The sequence below is a fragment of the Neopelma chrysocephalum genome, unplaced genomic scaffold, assembly GCF_003984885.1.
Source record: "Neopelma chrysocephalum unplaced genomic scaffold, ASM398488v2 Primary Assembly neopelma1_44, whole genome shotgun sequence".
NCBI lineage: Eukaryota > Metazoa > Chordata > Aves > Passeriformes > Pipridae > Neopelma > Neopelma chrysocephalum.
The window spans coordinates 5,660,951-5,680,139 of NW_020897703.1; the positions used below are offsets into that span (position 1 = coordinate 5,660,951).

A 19,189-nucleotide genomic window follows, 5' to 3' on the forward strand; every position below is an offset into this window, starting at 1 on the left:
GATCACACTCACCTGAGGCATGGAGGGGGGTCCTTTTGGTGACATTGTCTTTTACAGTGACAGAAGCACCCTGGCTGATGAGAGCTTCCACACACTCTGCATGTCCTTTAAATGCAGCCAAGTCCAAAGCAGTGCGTCCCTTCTCATCCTTAATATCCAGATCTACCAGAGATTGGAGAAGTACCTCCAAGGCTTGATGATGACCATTATAGGCCTAGAAGTATGAAATGTGTCATGTTAAAGAACACAACTCCTGTCTTTCAAAGACCTTTCATATAAATTGTGAATAAAATCCCTCCTTGTCAGTGTCTCTTAAACACAATAAAAATCACACAGTTTTCTTGATTCCTTCTGACTCTCTCTTCAACTTGAAAAGATTTTCCCAAATTACACTGTTGCCAAGAAACTAAAAAATTCCTCGTGTTTAGAGAATGAAATTATGGTTCTTGATTTGTTCTAACCTTCTAATACAACCCAAGGCGAGCAGTTTCAGGCAATAATTTGCCCATTCAGCACAGGTCAATCAACAATTAATTTTTCACATTCTACAGTATCTGTCAGGGAAACGTTTGCTTCAAAAACTAAATTGACTGGAGTGATACTGGTCAGAGTTTGCATGGATTATCACCTAACTGGCTGCTAAATTCGACACGTGCTGGTCTCCAACTAAATGAGGGCAATTCTCAAAACAGACATTTGTGCAAATACAAACACAAACTTGACCTGCTGTTTATAGCTGATGCTTCATGGAGTATTCCTGCCAGCTAAATCATTTGGTAGAACAACCACAGTGACAAGTACATGCACTTCCAGACCTACAGTCACACTGGAGCCAACAACACAAACACAGCTGGCACTGCAAAAACCCAGTGGATAGCCCCAGAAACTGGAAATATTTCATTCACTTTGTAGGGACTGCCCTCCTCTCCTTATTGTCAGACTCACAGGGAACATCCTTTTTATTTATGCATGATTATGTAATTACTATTATCAGAGTTGAAACTGTGGACTCTCCATGCCTGGAGACATTCAATATGTGATGGGGCACAGCCTGGAGAAAATCTGGTCTAGCTGATTCTGCTTTTACCACAGAGCTGGGACTTGATCTCCAGAGGTCCATGTCAACCTCAACTATTCTGTGATTGGGAAGAGGGATCTTGAGCTCTTGGGAGAGAGAAGCTATTGTGATCTCTGAGGCCACATGTGCTAGATTCTGTTGCGATATCCCAGTTTCCATAGCACTCACACAGAACACTTCAGGAGTTTAAAAACACGCTTTCCCACACCTTGTTGTGTACCAGACAGTTTTTTGCACTGCACATCTCCACAAGAACATCAGAGTATCCCATTTCATGATCAAAGCTTAAGCTCTGGCCCCATATTTATAAACTAGTTTTAAATAAAAGTTGTGAATTTCCATTTAATTTCACTTCAGTGTCTGTGTCATCTTCTTACTGAAGTGTTAGAATCAGTAAGAATCAAGAGCTTCAGCTGCCAAAAACTTAATTAGCGATTCCAGCCCAGAAGCTGTTTTTGTTACATGTAGGCCTACATCCCTTCCCACCTTTTTCAAAACAAGTCTATGGTTAAACTTGCTTCAAAGACAGAGATTAAGGAATTATTCTAGGAGATATTGATCAAACGCTTTACACATCTCATACTTACAGCTAAATGCAAAGGACTTTTGGTAGCTGCAGAATCAGATTCTTCAAATATATTGTTGGTTTTTTCCAGAAGCTGGAAGAAGGGGAAAAAAAAAAAAGGCAGTCTTGAAACATTTTTACATGAGACAGGATAAGTTTTCATGGATTATAAATCTGTAAATCAGCAAAAATATATTTTAGCCTCGGTGAGTATTGAAGGATTGTAAAGTGTTCTCAAGCTTTTCTGCACAGGGTAAAGCTATAAGAGTAGTTTAAAAGCTTGTCATGAACATCCTTACCCTGATTAATTTGTCTCCATGAAATCCTAGGACTTGCTTGGGTGAGAAAGGAGCCCTCAAAAGAAAAGATTTGTGGAGTAAAGCCCTCACTAAGTTTACATTGGAGAAAGTGCAATTTCATGATTACACAGCATATGCAAGCCATGTCTGGTAGAGTGTTTTGGATAATTCTGACACATAATTAGCACTGGGAATAATTATAACTGAGCCATGAATCATTCAGTCAATTTTATAATTTATCAAAGAAGAATCTGCTCCTATAATGACAGTCTTCCAAAACGCAACCCATCCTTGAACTCCTGCGAACATCTAGTAACACGCATCACACTTTTATATGATCCTCTTCATTCCAAGGGATCCTAAAGCATTTTAAGGCTTAAAACTGAGGGCATTTCCACCCATCTAGAAGGAGGAGCTATGGATTACCACCACTCCACAATATGAACCCTGACAACTTATCCAATTGAGACCGCAAAGAAAATCATACATGGTGTTGACAACAATATCGACAATTCAACATTTGTGAGTAGCACTGCTCATGTGCACGGTCCTTTGCTTAATAACTACTCAAAGCCTTAGTCTCCAAATGCCTTTGGGGCTGGAAATTAGCATTTTACAGAAAATCAGTAATGGGAGACTAAAAAAGAAAGAAAAGCATGACAGGCAACTACAACTGACTTGTAACATTTCTAAGGCTACAAGTCAACTTTTCACAGCCTTCTTTGAGTTCTCTTTTCATTTGTTTTGGATTATTATTTTTTTACAGAGTAAATTTCTGAAAAGACTGAAAAAGAGGAAAGGAAGTTTTTGTGACAATCTGGACAATTTTAGGCTATGACAACATGAAAAACTCCCCAGAGAGACCAGTGAAAGCCTATGGATGGCTTGCTTATGCTGCAAGATGATGGCTTGTCCTAAACTCTGATGTACACCTGAACTTTTGATGTAACAAGTTAGTCTTTTTAAAAGACCTATATCAATGATAAATGTATCCAAAAATCTAACTGGGATAAAAGTCAGCATTAATAATGCATGAGGTGTCACAAATCTCTTATGAAGCAAATGCAGTAATCTGAATCCTATGGAAAAGCTAGAAAATTAAGCAGTCATTTCATTTATTTGCGTATTTTGTGCCTAGTAATATGTCAAGATTGGGAAAGAAGTCTGTGTTGATAAAAATACCACTCATAGGCAAGTGGGTGTGTGTATTAACAGGTAATACAAATTTTAACACTTCCCTACACCTAAGGGCAGGGGGGGGGGAAAAAAATCTAGTCCCCCACCAGTTTCTTGGTAGGTTTAGAAAAGTTAAGAAAACATTTGGTGTTACCATGTGGAACCACCTCCAGCTAAAATACTCTTCTTCACTTATATAAGAGAGCTGTAAACAGGATGAAGCAGTAGCCAGTTCTGAATACATGAATACATCTGATTTTCCTTACTGAGTAAACAATCTAAAAAAAAAATCCCACCAAACAAACCCAAACACTAAGCCTGTTCCTCTGCCTACCTAATACTGGCCTTTACTCTGAGTCCATGAGGCCAGCACAGCAGGCTAATTGAATCACTTTTAATTACATTTATCATCATCTGTTGAAATTCCAGGATCAAAACTGTAACAAAAAATACTTCCTTTCACCTATCAGAAGGCTCCAAAAGTCTCCTGGAACAAGGCAGATAATTGCCTCTCAAGTAAATGAAAGAAACCACACAGAAAATTGACAAAATTAAGGCTCTAAAGGCACAATTTGTGGGATTGAATAGCCCCTCACAAAAGGCATCTCCGTGGCTTAAAGTCAAAGCAGTTTAGGCTGATGCAGTCTAGGCTTAATGAGCTTATTAGTCATAAGGCTGAATGTCTCCATCATAAAGTCAAGCATAAATAAGAATGTGAAGGCAAAACTGGTACCTCTCAGAAACAGAGCCATACAGTGCAAGAAGAGAAATTATAAAGGAGAACAAGAAGAGGAAGATTAAAGAAAACAGCATTAATAATTTTTTTGGATTTTCCTGTCAAGCACCCCTTTCTAACAATTAGCACTAAGTCACCTGAAGGATAAACATCACGCACAAAGAAACAAAAAGTGCCAGGTCCAAGAAATTCTCCAGTTGCACCAGTGTCTCTATGGTTCTGTGGATGCATTTATAGTAAATTACATCTCCTTGTTGTAAGAGCACATGAAACAGTGTGTCTTTGAGGGACTCTAGTTCCATTATGCTTAGAAGAAGCTATCCATAATTGCATCAGTTTTTAAGGCGAATTTATCACTCAAAATCATTTGTCCTGGCAGCCATGGAAGCTTAAATCCACAGACCCCGCAGAGCAATCCCAGCGTGTCTGCTGTGCTGCCATCCACACCTGCCTGCAAAGCTGGCCAAGGCATTTCACTGAAGACAGACAAATGAGCATGAATTACTAATAGTTTATGGTTACTCGTGGCTGGCCGGAGAATGTCCCAGCATGTCACATTTCTTGTTTTTGTGACTTTGAAAGGATGCCTTTCAGCTGATCACATTTCTATATATTGAGTGCCACAGATTTGAAGGGCATGTCAGAATTGTGCAAAGACACTGCAAGTGAGATTGATGGGCACTCTTCTCTGTGGTTGGGTTAGAACCTTTTAAAAGGCAAGGCTATCCTTACTCTCTTTCTGCCTCTTGGAAATTTCCAGCATGACCCCTTCCCTTCCCATAACAGCACTATTTAATACTGTGTGTAATCATTCTGTGAAGTCTTCTTCAGACTCAGAAACAGGAACATGAATGCTTTGGGAGGGAGGCACAAAGTAAGATAAAACACGTCAATTATTCAGTTCCATTCTTACAAACTAACAGCACTACAAGGTTACTATTCTAAACTATCTTCTCTCCTCCAGTTCAGCATGAAAGTTATTAACTTCTGCAGTTCTCACCATTTTATTTGTGCAGTAAGGAAATATTTACAGGCATAAGAGGATTTACTGCTTGATTTTATTCTGTGGTTATAAGAAATTACTATATGGCATATATCATATGGTCTGGGTCTCCCCCTTCATTTTTTGGGGGGTTCAGATGTGCCACTTAATGAGTCAGGGTACTTCATATGACTGTCCTTATAGACTATAATATATTCTAAAATTCAGCTCTGGTTTAAAAAAAAAAAAAAGAAGCTCACTGAAGCATCTGAGTAATTTAAAATTACTGTTAGGCAGAACAGAATCTAGTACTTCATCATGCATAAAAGGCTTAAGCTATACTTTTAAAAGGAAGAGTCAAAAGAAACTTCAAACCATAGACACTGTGGTGCTATGGGACACAATGGATGCTACATCAAACGCTAAAAGAGAAGAGAATGTGTGATCCTGTCCGAGCCATCACGCACAGGCACCACCAGGCACAGCTATTTAAATGCACTCCTGGTAGTTATTTTAAAGGTTTGAGCTATCTACCACGGAAGTTAAAGTGACTTTTCTTTGAGAGTTTTACTATTTTAGTAAGGCAACTTCAACATTCCAACACACAGACTTCCAGTACTCTTAATGCTAATTGTAAAATGGCAAAACATTAGGTTAAATGTGTGTATTCTATAAATAGCTTTACTCTGAAAGGTTATTAATCAAACAGCGTTCAGAAATTTTCACGCACGTAAAGAGCTGATCAAAAGGCAATTGAGACAAAATTTTAAGTTGAACACTGCTCTTCTGCAATAATTACATAGCGATGCAGTTTATCACTTACAAGGTCATTCATAAGTGGAAATAGTAATGATTTTTAATGTCACTTTCAGAACTGAATAAAAATATATCAGCTATATGTCACTTTGCTCATCTTTCCTGATAAATTGCAATAGATAATTGTCTCTACTGGGAGAAAACATACCAATAGCAGCTTCTTTTAAATAAAGCCTTTTCCAGCAAGTAGCAAGCACAAGATTGAAAACTCTCATCAGTTATTTCTGATTATATAGAAAAGAGTAAAAGAATTAACCTCTGTAGTGCTCTATAATAGGGAAGTGCATTTTTAAATCTCAGAATTATTCCTGATTGAATAATTCAAAAGGTAAAGTGGCACAAACATATCCTCAGGGAAAAAAGCAATCCTGTAAGCTCTCTCCATGTTCATAAATACAAATGCTCAAATTATTTTAATTTGATCAGGTTAAAGTCAATATGCATCCTTAACCCAGTGGCTGACGTTTTTCTAAGATCAGGCTTTAAAAATCAGATTAATCAATATTTACATCAATTTCACTCACGTGCATAGATTATGGGTGAAGTTAAAATAATGTAAGCAAGAAGTAGTTTCACAAGAGCTTAGGTAGACTGAGCCTGAAGACATTTATCAAGTAGTTCCATGCAACTCTTCCAGTACAAAGTTTGAATAACTAATGCCCCACCAGAACAGTCACCACCATGCAAACAGGACACTTACCTGGCATATAAGAGAATAATGGTCAAGTCTCTAAACATATCTAAATCTGAAAACTTGAGCAAACCTCCAGGCCACTGGCTGTTCTCACCTGGGGCAGAGATCTTCTGCTGGAGCATTTCCACTCCATACAAACCCATTTCATATTAAGCCATACTTGGTGGGTCATACAGAGGAGATTCTCACCCAGTGAGTATTTATACGTGGAGGACAGTTCCAAATGAGAGTGAGATCCCTCCCAGTACCAGCCAGCACAATATGTTGGTTTCTTCTGGGGATGTAGAAATCCAATTTCTTTGTCAGTCAGAGCAGAGATTTGAACCTGGGATTTTCACACTCAAGTTGTATATATCATGTTTCTTTCTGGCCAGAAATTCTAACTCAGAGGTTCTTTAGAGCCTCATACTTTGCTTTAAGGACCCTCTTGGCCAGTGAAACTTTTGCAAATTTCATAGAGTTGTGCAAAAGGTATAGGAAGGCTTATCTTTAGAGAAATATTTATCCTTAAAAATTTCCTCTTTGGATAGAAAATTTGAGCGCTGGTGAAATACAGTGATGGTCAATTTTTAAAATGTGCATTTCAGTGTTATTTTTGCTACTCTCCTCTCATTTGAGCCTATGCTCTGTAATACACACAAGTGCTTTTTAGATTCAGGCTTACTCAAAGCTGTGTAATTTACATTTCTTCTCTGAATCACTTTGAAATTGGCCACAAACTTTCAGAAAACAGACAAGTGTTGGTTCCATTTCACATTACCAAATGCAAAGTTACTTTAACATCCAGGAAAGTGTCATGCCAGTCAGATACGTGCACTGGACTCACAACTCCTAACACTGACTGAGGAGAAGCAACAGACTTGAGCAAAGCTTGAGCCTGTAAGCAACAGGAAGAAGGAAATCCAAAGGAAGCAAAAGCAGCACACATGCAATTTCTTGAAGTACTTGGCATGCTAGTTAAGAGTTGTGATTCTTCTTCCTCAGCCTTTATCAGAGTGAATACAAGGATTTGCAAAATACAAAGAAAATACACAACATGCAATCATTTTTCATTTACTCACTATATCCAATGGAGTTTTGCTTCCAATCTAATTAAAAATGTCAATTAGAATAATTAAAGACAGAAGTATTCAAGTATAATGGTAATCTGCAAGTGTTTCTTGGTTTTTTGTTTTATTTTATCTGTACAATAACTGCATTGCAAGCACTGCATGAACAGAATCAAGACCTGATCCTGTGTGCCCCATGTCTACACTGCCCACCCATGGAGGAAATACTCCTGAAGCAACAAGACTACAGTCACTGTGGATAAACAGCAGTTACATTACTTCCTAAGGAAGGAGGGAAAAGAGGAAAATAATGATAATGTTTAAGATCAAACAGATCTACAGATACAAAATACATACTGTGGGAGACTTTGCTTAATGAAGTTAGATCGCTTTGTAAACCTACAAATACAAATAAACCAGTCATAGGTTCTGTTTGAAAGTCTGCTCACACAGGCAAACATCTTGCATTCAATAAAAAAGCCCGATTACACCCCTAAAATCCCAGTGACTACAGCTCTTTCTGAGCTATGCACTTTAATGCAGTGCAATATGCCACGATCAAATGTCCTTTACATTGGATTCAGTAGATTTGAGTGAGTCAGATATTCTTCTCACATTTACATTTAAACACCACACACACAGATACACAGACAGGTATTTAAGGCAACAGCAGAAGTCCAAGACCTCTTTCCAAACTGAAGGAAAAATGTCTCCTGCAATTCTGCAATGGCCTTGTTGTTCTCTGTCAGAAGACAGCAGATGTAAGTGCCTTGCTTCTCCACCCCGGGAAAATAAAAATATAGACTAAAAAAAGACAAGATCTGTCAGAGAGACAGAAAATAAACCTCAGAGATGCTAGGCAATACTCTATCCTACAAACCAAAGTGCCAGCAGGGTGCCAGAGCAAATGGTAAATCTCTGCACTCACTGAGATCATAAGCAGTATTAGCTTTCTAGGAAACATTTTTAGAATAAAAATTGTCTACTTTCCAAAACATAAAATTTAAGATAGATTGTACCATGATAAGCTAAAATATATCAGTGTATCCAGCATATATAGGCTCCTATTGATCATTTAACCAGGGGTTACAAATTGCACAAATGCTGACATCAGGGAATTTAATCAGTCTACCACGATTTGAGGGATTCTAGAACTGAAAGACAAATCAGGTTTAATAAAGTTATTTTTGAGCATTAAGTTCCTAAGTTCTTCTCTTTTAGAAAAACTTTAGTTAATGACTTTGCACTTCTCAGCTAAAAAAGGAGCTTCCATGTTGGAAAAGCTCTCATAGACATAGGTACAAAGTAATTCACCACATAAAACACTATTGCCTCTGGTTCAGACAAAATACTCCTTTTAAGAAGGAGGGTATTGGTTGTGGAGACAGGTATTTATGAAGGAGAAAACCCAGGATGTATCCCCTGAATAAAGAGATCTGGCTCAGGAGGAGGCCTAGAGGCTGCCACTGGACAAGCACCGGAGCCAGATCCCCATGTGGCAAAAAGCTTTTTAACACCTATCCCAACCACACTTGTCATTCACTCATCACTAGTTACCAGCATCCTGCTCTCAGATGGATGAATGAACAAATTGTTGATACAAGGCATAGATAATTAGCAGCAGCCACATCGAAGAGTTGCAGAGTCTGTGATTTCAATTTCTCCACAGGTTAAGGAACCAAGTGTTTGAAGGCATGGATTAACTACCTCGGAGTGGCAAGGGCTGGTCTAATAAAAGGTGTTACCCAGCCTCTCCTCTCACAGCACAGCCAAAATGGCCTTCTGCTGCCAGCCATCTCCCTCTGCCCCTGCTCCCTGGCACACACAGCTCTGCCATCACCTTGCTCCAGGCAGGCAGAGATTTGGCTTTTCTTTTGGACACAGCTTTTGGTTAAACCTTGCTCTCTTTCCAACCTCAAATGAATCAGCCCTTGTGCTGATTCAATCTCTATTAGTCAAAGAATGAGTTTCATTTACTAATAGAATAAGAAGAGCAGATTAAAAGAAAAAATAACCATCAATTCTTATAGTCAGAGAAGAGATTTCACTACAGGAGACAGGCATTTAATTCTGTTTGCCCTAGCATTGCACAGAAGTCTATTTTTATCAGCACAAAGTGCTTGACTGTCTCTCCAGATAGAATTTTAATGTGAAATTACAATTTAAATTCCACTCTTTTCACACCAATAAAGATTTTGTGATAAGAGATCATTTCAATGAAAAAAACCACCATATTTTTCTTTTTTTTTTTTCGAAGTAGTTTGGTGATGTGATCAGCTCTAAAATACCAGTTAGCAGTTGTGACCAATATCCCTGACTACTGAACACCAAAGTCAGTCCCAATCTAAACAAACTTGAGGCTATTTTTAGAAGGAGGAAGGCAGATGGGAGTGTCAGTTGCTTGCAAGCACACATGCCCACCGCTCAGCCCTTATGAATGGCTCCTTACAGATGGAGAAAGACTTGAAGAATCTGCTTGCACTCTTCTCTTTTTAGCAACATCACATCCTTCATTGCAGGCAACAACCCCACTAATATCCCAGATAACCTAAAGGTCTTCCAGGAAGAAAGTTTCTGTTGTTGCGCTCTGTGGTTGGAACACACAAGCACACATTTTATTTGTTTGGGTCAAAGGATATGACCTTTTCACTCTTATTTCTTATTTCTCCTAATACCTTTGCTCTTCACACAAAGAAATGTAGCTAAGTTCCAGCCAGAGTATTGGGTTCACAGTAAACACAAAAGTCAAAAAATGAAAGTGTGTTTTCATAGATAAAACAACCTTTCCTAAATTGCACTGAAACATGTAAATATTTTATAACACTGAGAAGCTATGGTGCTTAAAGCACAGACCAAATCCCCTAGTGAGGGAAACTCCACTGGATGCTGCATCTTCTTCTTTGGACTTACTTTTGAAAGTGAACATTTATTTAGAAATAAGCTCTTTTAGATATCTCTTATAAAAAATAGTGGGGAGGGGGGAAATAAAAATTAATCTTACAAGGTCCTTGATGAACTTGACATATTCTGGAACACCAACATAATTCCCTAACATTTTGCTGAAGTTTGGTATTGTGCATGTAAAGAAATACTAGTAATCATTACTCATAGAAAAACAAGATTATTGTTGCACCCACCTTGGCTTAGTATTGACCAGAATTAAAGCTCCATATTTCACATGAACTCTTTTCTAACAAGTTTTGGGCCCATAAGGAACTGCCTTGTTCTAGGATAGATAATTCCTAGATATTTTCATTTTTGATCTATCAATAATAAAACAAAAATACTTACCAAGGGGATAAAACAGTAAAATAAGAGTTAATTTGGCACTGAAAAGTAATGGTTTTATTTCAAGAATCATGACTGAGAATATCTTCTTCAGGTTAGAAAGGACTGGAAATATTTTAGAAGGAATACTCCATATGTTGGAGTTCCTGTGATACACATTAATGGTTCAAAGTTAGTGCTTTTAAGGCAGATATCAGTTTATCTTATTACTGCATGTATGAAAACAAAATAAAAAATCTCCCTGCCTATCTACAGACGTATTTACATTGGAATTAGGGCTGCTGGGCTCCCGCTGCTCGAGTAAGAGCAACTAAAAATATTGTGAATCTAATTTTCCTTTTCATTGGCACTGAAGAAAAACAACAAGAAAAACTTATTTCCAAGATATAGTAATAAAACCAGCCAAGCACCCCTCAGTCACAACCAGCTGCCCTTGTGCACCTCCTCTACACACGAACCCATCATCTCAGTGTGCAAGTTACCTGGAACTGGCAGCTGGAATTGGCAGCTGCACCATTCCTGAGGAGAGCCTCGTGTGGCTCAGGAGAGAGAAACAAGGCACAGCATGTTGATCATTTTCTTCATCTCTGTTGGTTTGGTTTTCAAGATAAACACAAGGCTTGAAGACTAAAGATGGCATTTCATGACTTACTGTGCTTTCTGCTATGTGGAAAAGAAGGGGCCTCTAGCTAAAAGCCTTGCCTAGAAGCAATTAAACTTTACTGGGTGCTTCATTCAATTATGAGTAACAGGAGCAGTCACTGTACTCTGGTTAACAGCTACCAGAAATCAAGGTCATGGCTTGTGATGAAGTCCTTGTCATAGGGCTACCACAGAGAGCACAACAAACTGTGATCAAGAGACCAGTCAGCCTCACAAGACAGAAAGGCTCCTTTCCATCTGCACCAGATGAATCCTTATTGCAGCTTTTAGACACAGACTTCAAAGAGCCATGAACAACCATAACTCTGTCAAAAGCAGTTTGACTGCATTATGGGATTGTAATGTCTGTAGACGACACTACTTTATCAGAAGCAGCACGGGAAACAACAATTGGTTTAACACCTGGGAGTCTCATGTTGGAATTAGTGAATAAACTCAGGCACAAGGATCCTTTCCCATTTCATGCACACAGTACAATTATCTTTCAGCTACTCAAGACTCTGCTTTCAGCCTTTTTACTATCCTGAATGCTAGCATTGCAAAGAAATCAGTGTAATGATGGTTCCTGTATCAGTCAGTCAGTCAGCATTATGAAATATAAAGTTACTCAACTCAGGACTTAGTAGCTCACTACAACAAAACTGAATCACCTTCTACTAACAGTGAGTGCAAAGGTGACAGGGCCTGGTCCTGCTGTTGGAGGAGCACAAATGCTTTCTGACACATTTAGCCTTTGTATTCCAGACAGAAAATGAGATGCTTGTCAGACTCTAAATACCAATGGCAAAATCCTGGTCCCCCCAAAACATGGAGGTTGACATCCTAGTACAGAACAGTGGTCCTATGCCTGCAAAAGACTAAAATTCATAGCACTTTTCCATTGTACACAGAACAGCTGTGTGACTAACTCTGTAAATGATGCTTGACCTTGGGTTTCCATACTGCAGCTATAGTCACAAATACAGGAAGACTCAGATGGAAAAACATGGAATTTTTCTGTCCAAATATAGAACACTTGCTGCACAGCTGTCTCTGGCCCACAGCTTGCATTTCACCCTCCAAAATTAAAAGAAAACCCAACACCTCTGATATGCACTGCATTCCCAGCTCTTTCTTTTGTCTGCCAAACCTAAGCAACAAGGATTCAATAGCAGGTCTGTCATATGTTGCCAGAAAACACACACAGCAACAAGTAAAAGAACAGAGAGGAGACCTTGCTCCATGCCTGATCCGTGCCTCATGGCACCCAGGGACTATGATATGGAGGCTGAAAGAGAATCCCCCAGTGAAGATGCTTTTATAGAGGTCTCTGCTTGTGCAAGTCATACAAGAATCTGTATGAGATGAGACATGGGTAAGATTGCATTACACATTGATGTGGCTATACATGCGTGGGCTTGTACACAGCACAGAGCACTCCCCTCTGTATATATGCCAAGAACATTTGGGTTTGTTCCAAATGGAGGTCAGGCTCAGCAGAGAACCCCTCCTTCCTCACAGGCAGAGTCACCAGAGATCAGCTCTAGGAGAAGGCTGTAAACAAGGCAAGGCCAAATTCAGTGCCACAAGCAAAAAGGAGCAGTGATATTTTAAGTGTCCTAAATATACATGCTTGCAGGCAGGAGCTAAAAAGGCTTAACATCCCACCTGAAAGTCTGATCGAGTCCTACCATGGCATAATTACTGCCCAAGGTTTCCAAGCTGCTGGGATCCTGCCACAGGCCAGCTGCAGCATTTTTCCTGTGATGGCACATGTGGTGTGAAAGCAGCATGTGCTGTGCAGAGCTCCTTCTCAATAATTAAATACTCTGACTTTTCAACATAGAAAGAACCAAACAACATATAACACTAAACAGCACACAGAGTTCTTACAAAGCGTGAATATCTACACAATTTTCTAAATAGAGCTTTATTATTTTTTAAAGCAATTAAAATCACCCTGGATATCAAGCAGTTAACATCCATCTTCATGACACTTACTTTTACAAGTCACAAACATCTGTAAATCCACACCACACATCTCCCAAATCCAATGTTTGGCTAAAAATTTTTGGCTTTTTATAAGATGCAATTTCTAATCACTCAGGCAGAGAATAGTAAAACGCAACAAAAGAAAAAAACCAGTTACATTGCATACAAGGTTAATCTTGATTCTGGTAATTTTATCAATGGTGCTATTGTTTCACCAGAGGCAAAAAAGAAACTGCAGGTATGCAGCTGACAAAAACTATTTACTCTCTCAGTTTGCAGGTCAGATAAAGTGCCAGCTAAATAAGGCATATTCTCTGCCATGTACCAGGAACTGTCCCTTACTACAGGCACATACACATACACTGGGAGTATTTTGATCACAGTTAAAAATAATTTGTGCACATATAACCTCCACTCAAAGGCAACATTTAAGTACCAGCTTGTTGAATAAGTACTGGATAATCAAGATGAACTTGTTTTTAAGATACATCTGGGTGCATATATTTGAGTTTACTGCACCATATTGCAGGTTTTCACAGATTTCTGAATATCCAAAGAACTCAATAGTAGCCATTAGGGGAGTCCACAATATCAGCATATGCACAAATATAACAGCAGATAGAGACTTCTGAAACTGAGCACTCACCAGTTCCAAGCACTGCCGGTGCCCATATGCAGCAGCGTAATGCACAGTGTTGTACCCCTCTTTATCCTGGATGGATGGGTTGGCATCGTTCTGGAGAAGGAACTCTAGACACCTGTGGATAATTCACCGGTGTAAATGCAAGCTCACAATATTCAACAGACTCTTCCTTCACTGCAACTGGAAGCGGCACTCAAAACCGGCAGTTGTTAATCCTGTATTTGTAGCAGCATCTCAAATCACTTTTCACCAATAGCTCCTCACATTCACCAATTTTTTAATCAGAATATCTCCACTCATCATTGAGGATGATCTTCATGAAAAAATCTTCAACCTAGCTTTTGTGGCTACTCTAGATTACAAAAATGGTTTGCTACTACAATACCTGAAAGAAAACTACACAACTCTGTGCCATGATGTAAAAAGCCTAGAACTGCTACTACTGATAAAGACTCATGTATCAGACCATCAGCCTCCAAACGTGCACTATGGCAGGCTGGAGAACAAAGACTTAACTGAGTTAATTTTCTGACAGGTGCATACACGAATATATTTTCTTCTTTGGTGGCTTTTTTTAAATTATGTTTTTCAAAAGATCTCTTTTGCTCTCTTTAGGTCTTACTACTTTCTCTTATACAGTCAAGATACTATCATTTTTATTAGTAGTATTTTCTTCCATAGCCTGTGATCTGTAGTGAATGTAAGGCTGTCATATGAAAAAGGGAATTAAAAAAAAAAAAGTCACTAAGCAGATGGATGAAAATGTTAATCCCAGTGAATGCATTGAGAAACCATTGGCTACTTCTTTTTGCATGTTGTGCATGATACTAAAGACAGTGCATGATACTAAAAAAATTATAAAATTACTGAAACGGTACACTTTCCATTAAGAAACGGCAACAAGCACAGAAACAGAAATATTGAGGCATATGTGCACAGAGAAGAGCATGGAGCTTTTTTTCTATAGGTTAGCCCTCATTGAAGCCAAGCATTGTGTTTAGCAGAGCAAAGAACAAGCAAGAGCAGAGTGTAAAACTGCAAACCAAAGCAGTGGTGTTCTCCAGCAATGAAGTCTAACTGCTTTTTTGACACCAAACTTACAATGCAGCTTCTTTTTCCTTCATCTCAGTGGTTCTTTCAAGTTCTTCAGCATTTTCATGGGAGTTACCTAAAATATTCTTTCTTCTTAGCACAGAGGACAGAAAAATGCAACTTATTTTCAAAGTATCATACTGGTGATTTTGATGCAGTCTGCCACCCATCCCCAATCTCATCTTCACGGAGCTGATCTCCTCCAGACAATAGTAAGAATTATACAAGTTAAACGAGTGTACTGCATGGGTCTGCAGTTAGTAAGTTTTGCAAGCTATTGAGACAACTATAATGTGGTAGTTTATTGTCCCACAAGTAAATGCCTGAAGAAAAAAAAAATATTCTGGTTTCTATCAGACACAGTTCTTTCATCACTTTCTAGAATCCTTCTGTTTCTCCCACAGCAATGTTGTGCACTTCGTTCTTTTCAAGAGAATAACTCAGGATTACCACACCTTGCTTCTTCCTGCAATAACCTGCTAGTTCTTCTCTAGCATTTAGGATTTAGAACAACTTTAATCACTAATACTAAATTGGTCTATCTTGAATCTGCTTTACCTGACCCTCTCACCTGCTGTCAAATACCTTGGTAACACTGTGTGATCTCGTGGTCAGGTTCTTTAGATTCTGAGGGAAATTCTGAAAGAGCTCAGCATGTCATCATATTCCTGCATACCCAATGATTTTTGGCACCTCTGCTTCCCAGCTGGATGCACAGCAGACACACTACAATTTGCGATCTTACAATCACGAGCTTGTGATTACCATCCTTCTTGGCCACCAAGGATAACACAGAATATGTTTCCAATCTGATATCATCATGGATTAGTACTTGAAAGGTTGGTAAAAAGACAGTTTGCTAATTTCCATCCTAATATAATACACAATATTCCCAAGTGGGTCCTGCACAAAACAGTACATCTGTCTTTAATGTGCCATTTCCCATTTGTAATATCAAGATTTGACATTCTTCCTGTAGGTGCTAGCAATAATGGGTTATTCTGCAATCTCAGGGTCTGTCTGTTGCCCACTGACTCAGAAAAAATCTTAATTATTAATAAAATAACTCCCCTGAATATTAACATTGTAAGCTCATAGGCAGTATTCTTGTGCTATGTTGAATTCCTACTTGCATCTTCTTTCAGTTAACTAAAAATTAGGTGAGATCGCAAAAATAAGATTCCCTGAACAGAATAAGCGATGGTCTAGGGAAAAAGTACATACTCAGAATCTGCAATTGCCTCGTTAATGAAAATGTTGTGTGATTTCTGTTGCTGGAAAGGATACTTTCTGAAGATCATAAACAACAACAGTTACCAGAATAGCTGAAACAGTAGGGCAACCTCACTGCACCAAGACTTTGCCCTGTTCATTAACTGCCCACATCCAAAGTTAATGATGAATATTCTTTGGACTGAGATTGCCTGACCTTGGGAGTTTTTTGACATATAGCAGGAAAAATAAATTGCTGACCTATAAAATCACAGACTGCAAATAGTTTTTCATCTATGTAACAAGGCTTCTTCCAGAACATCTCAAACTGAAAAAATTAATGAGAAGACAGCATCACAACATCTGAACCAATTTAGGTTTGGACTGTGAGGGCAAAGAAAGGCCATATATTCCTACCAAAGTTGAGGATGCGACTAAAGTAAGCTTTTTCTTTTTTAAAGGAGGGATGAAAGTAGATACATCCTGAAGTTAATCAAGAGCTTGTTTAAATGCAAGAATTTCACCTACCTAGAACCAAAAGCTGAAAAACACACACTGAATCATCATTCTCAACACCCCAAGTAACACCTCACCCTGGTAAGACAGAATTAGAAACAACCAGTGGCGAAAGCCTTCCTACAAGCCTACCCTCATTTTAATGCCAAGCACAGACCTTTGACAATCCTGCCTCCTTCTTCCCAGCACTGTTTAGTTTTGAAGATGATGGCGAAGACATTTTTTATATCAGTGTTATCATAGCAAATAATGCAAAAGCTCTCAAGGCTCTGATGTGGCATCCAAAACTCTGCCATAAAGTTAAACCAAACTTTTCCCACTGTGGCTTTGAGGTGGTATTCTGCTGGGAATGATGTAGATGTACTTTCACCAGACCTCACTACACAAGAAACCAAAAACTAGTTTCTTAGTGTCTAGAGAAATGAGACAGAGAACCACAGGATGACCTAAAATAAACACAGGTTGCTAAGTCTTAAGAAAGAACTAACTGGATAACTGAGTCTGTTTTATACAGTATGTAATAAGGAAGAGATTGCCAAAATATGCAACTATCTGGGAATTAAAATTGCAGTCACTAACCATGGCATTTCTAAGCTGTTTTCCCCCTTTCTCACAAGAACAACACCGTGATTGGCCAAAGGATATTCCCCAGACCTCTCTCTAAAAAAGCGACCTGTTTGGACAGGGTGAGCATTTTTATCAGCTCTGACAGTGGAGTGAGACTGATGGTTAGATCTATCCCATCTTATCCAGAAATCTGTCAGAACGGCCAGATGTCTGTAACTGCAGCCCATCTAGTAAAACCTCTCTGGCTGTCTCTTGCTCCACCCCTTCTGATGGACGTGCAGATGTAGAAAATTCACTGAGCTTATTCTTGTGAGAAAACCACACAGAGGAAAACAGAAAGACAAAACGTTGTGAAATTAGTTCAGTAGGACAGGGTGGCTGCAAAACTGTGTGTTACTTCAAAGGTAAACCGTGGAGCCGAAATGCCACATCACCTGGGGATTTGGCTTATAGTCAGAGCCACTCAGAGTGGAGCTATGCAGACATCTGAGAGGAATTCCTCTGCTAGCGGAATCATTTTTTGGCTCAAACCACATGGCAACATGAAAAGACTAGAATGACTCTGATTTAGCAAAACGCTCAAACCAAGAATTACGCAGGGGCTTTCTTACTTTCGGTCCATGTCAGAAGCAGCAGCATAGTGCAAAGGGGTGCGGCCCCAGTCATCTGTCTCGTTAATGTTGGCTCCTGTTGTCACCAGTGTCTCAATACAGTGGAAATGGCAATTCGCAGCTGCGTAGTGCAAAGGTGTCCTGGAACATAAGTGGCAATTTGTTACCTCATATTCCAATATGCACAACCAAGGATAAAGATAAATCTTAAGTGTTGCATTCCTACAGATTTCCAACAGTCAATATCAGCACCTTCATTTATGGAAATTTAACAAAATATTGTGTTAATAGGAAGCTCTGGTGCTCCTACAAAGTCTAATAGGATACAGAACATCAGCCTGTGTCTTGCAAACAACCTATTCCCAGTGACAGCCTCTGCTGTGGCTCTACATACATGCTAATTTCCTCCAGTTGGGAGGCAGAGCAAAGCACAGTGTCCCTTGCAGCATCTTGTTTAGCTGGCATAGCAATGCTTCATGGGGGGGAGGAATACTCTGGGAAGCACATCAAATAGCAGCTATCCTACCATCATAACCCAGGCTTGTCTTAGGCACACAAACACAGGAATTTAGGCAATAAGAAAAAAACCCATAATATTTTTAAAACAGAAACCTCAAGAGGGTGGGATGGATTTAATGTATTTAATGAAGTTTGCACCTGTCTCTCTGGCATATAACTGCAGTAGCAAGAGTTCTGCAGAGAATGCCAAACTACTTTACTTTACTGCCATTTTTCATAGCACATATGATTTCCAGACTGATGTTGCCTTTCTTCCTTGTCTGATAGATTCTTTCTTTTTTAAAAGAGCTTCATATTTTACCTACCTTCCACATTTGTCCTTCTTATTAAAATCTGCTCCACTGCTTTGCAAGAGTTTTATACATTCTACATTACTGGAAAGAAAAGTAAAGAAAACAAAACATGAACAAAACAGAAGTTTACATGTGTATTGCCTCCTCTCCCCCAAAAGGAAAAAGTTACTCTAATCATTTTTGTATTATTTGCTGTGCAAAAACAGGGTACAGCCAACTACAATGTGAAATTCTATCAAACAGAAAATGAAGGTTTAAAGACACTATTTTCTTTTTTTTTTCCTAAAAAACCTCAAACTTCTCTTCTGCAGAAGAGAAAAAGAAACTAATTTTCCGAAGAGAGCACAGTAAATGTGATCAGAATTCAGTGTGTTTGGAGATTTTCAATGGGAGCTGTACTCTAGTGCTTCCCACACTGA

General features: G+C 38.9%; 1 protein-coding gene across 13 annotated transcripts in view; it reads right to left on the reverse strand.

Moving 5' to 3' along the window:
• Nucleotides 1-19,189, reverse strand: part of ANKRD44 (ankyrin repeat domain 44) — a 136,324-nt gene that overhangs the window by 20,197 nt on the left and 96,938 nt on the right. For 6 of the 13 annotated variants that reach the window (XM_027678168.1, XM_027678163.1, XM_027678167.1 and 3 more), the window contains exons 13-18: nt 18,783-18,851; nt 17,959-18,099; nt 15,062-15,142; nt 13,964-14,075; nt 1,666-1,737; nt 13-214 (exon numbers count right to left, since the gene is read on the reverse strand). In XM_027678168.1, coding sequence (XP_027533969.1) covers nt 13-214; nt 1,666-1,737; nt 13,964-14,075; nt 15,062-15,142; nt 17,959-18,099; nt 18,783-18,851 — 677 coding nt within the window. Of the gene's footprint in view, nt 1-12; nt 215-1,665; nt 1,738-7,407; nt 7,435-13,963; nt 14,076-15,061; nt 15,146-17,958; nt 18,100-18,782; nt 18,852-19,189 lie in introns of all 13 variants that reach the window. The other 7 variants (XM_027678161.1, XM_027678158.1, XM_027678166.1 and 4 more) reach the window with 4 other exon arrangements.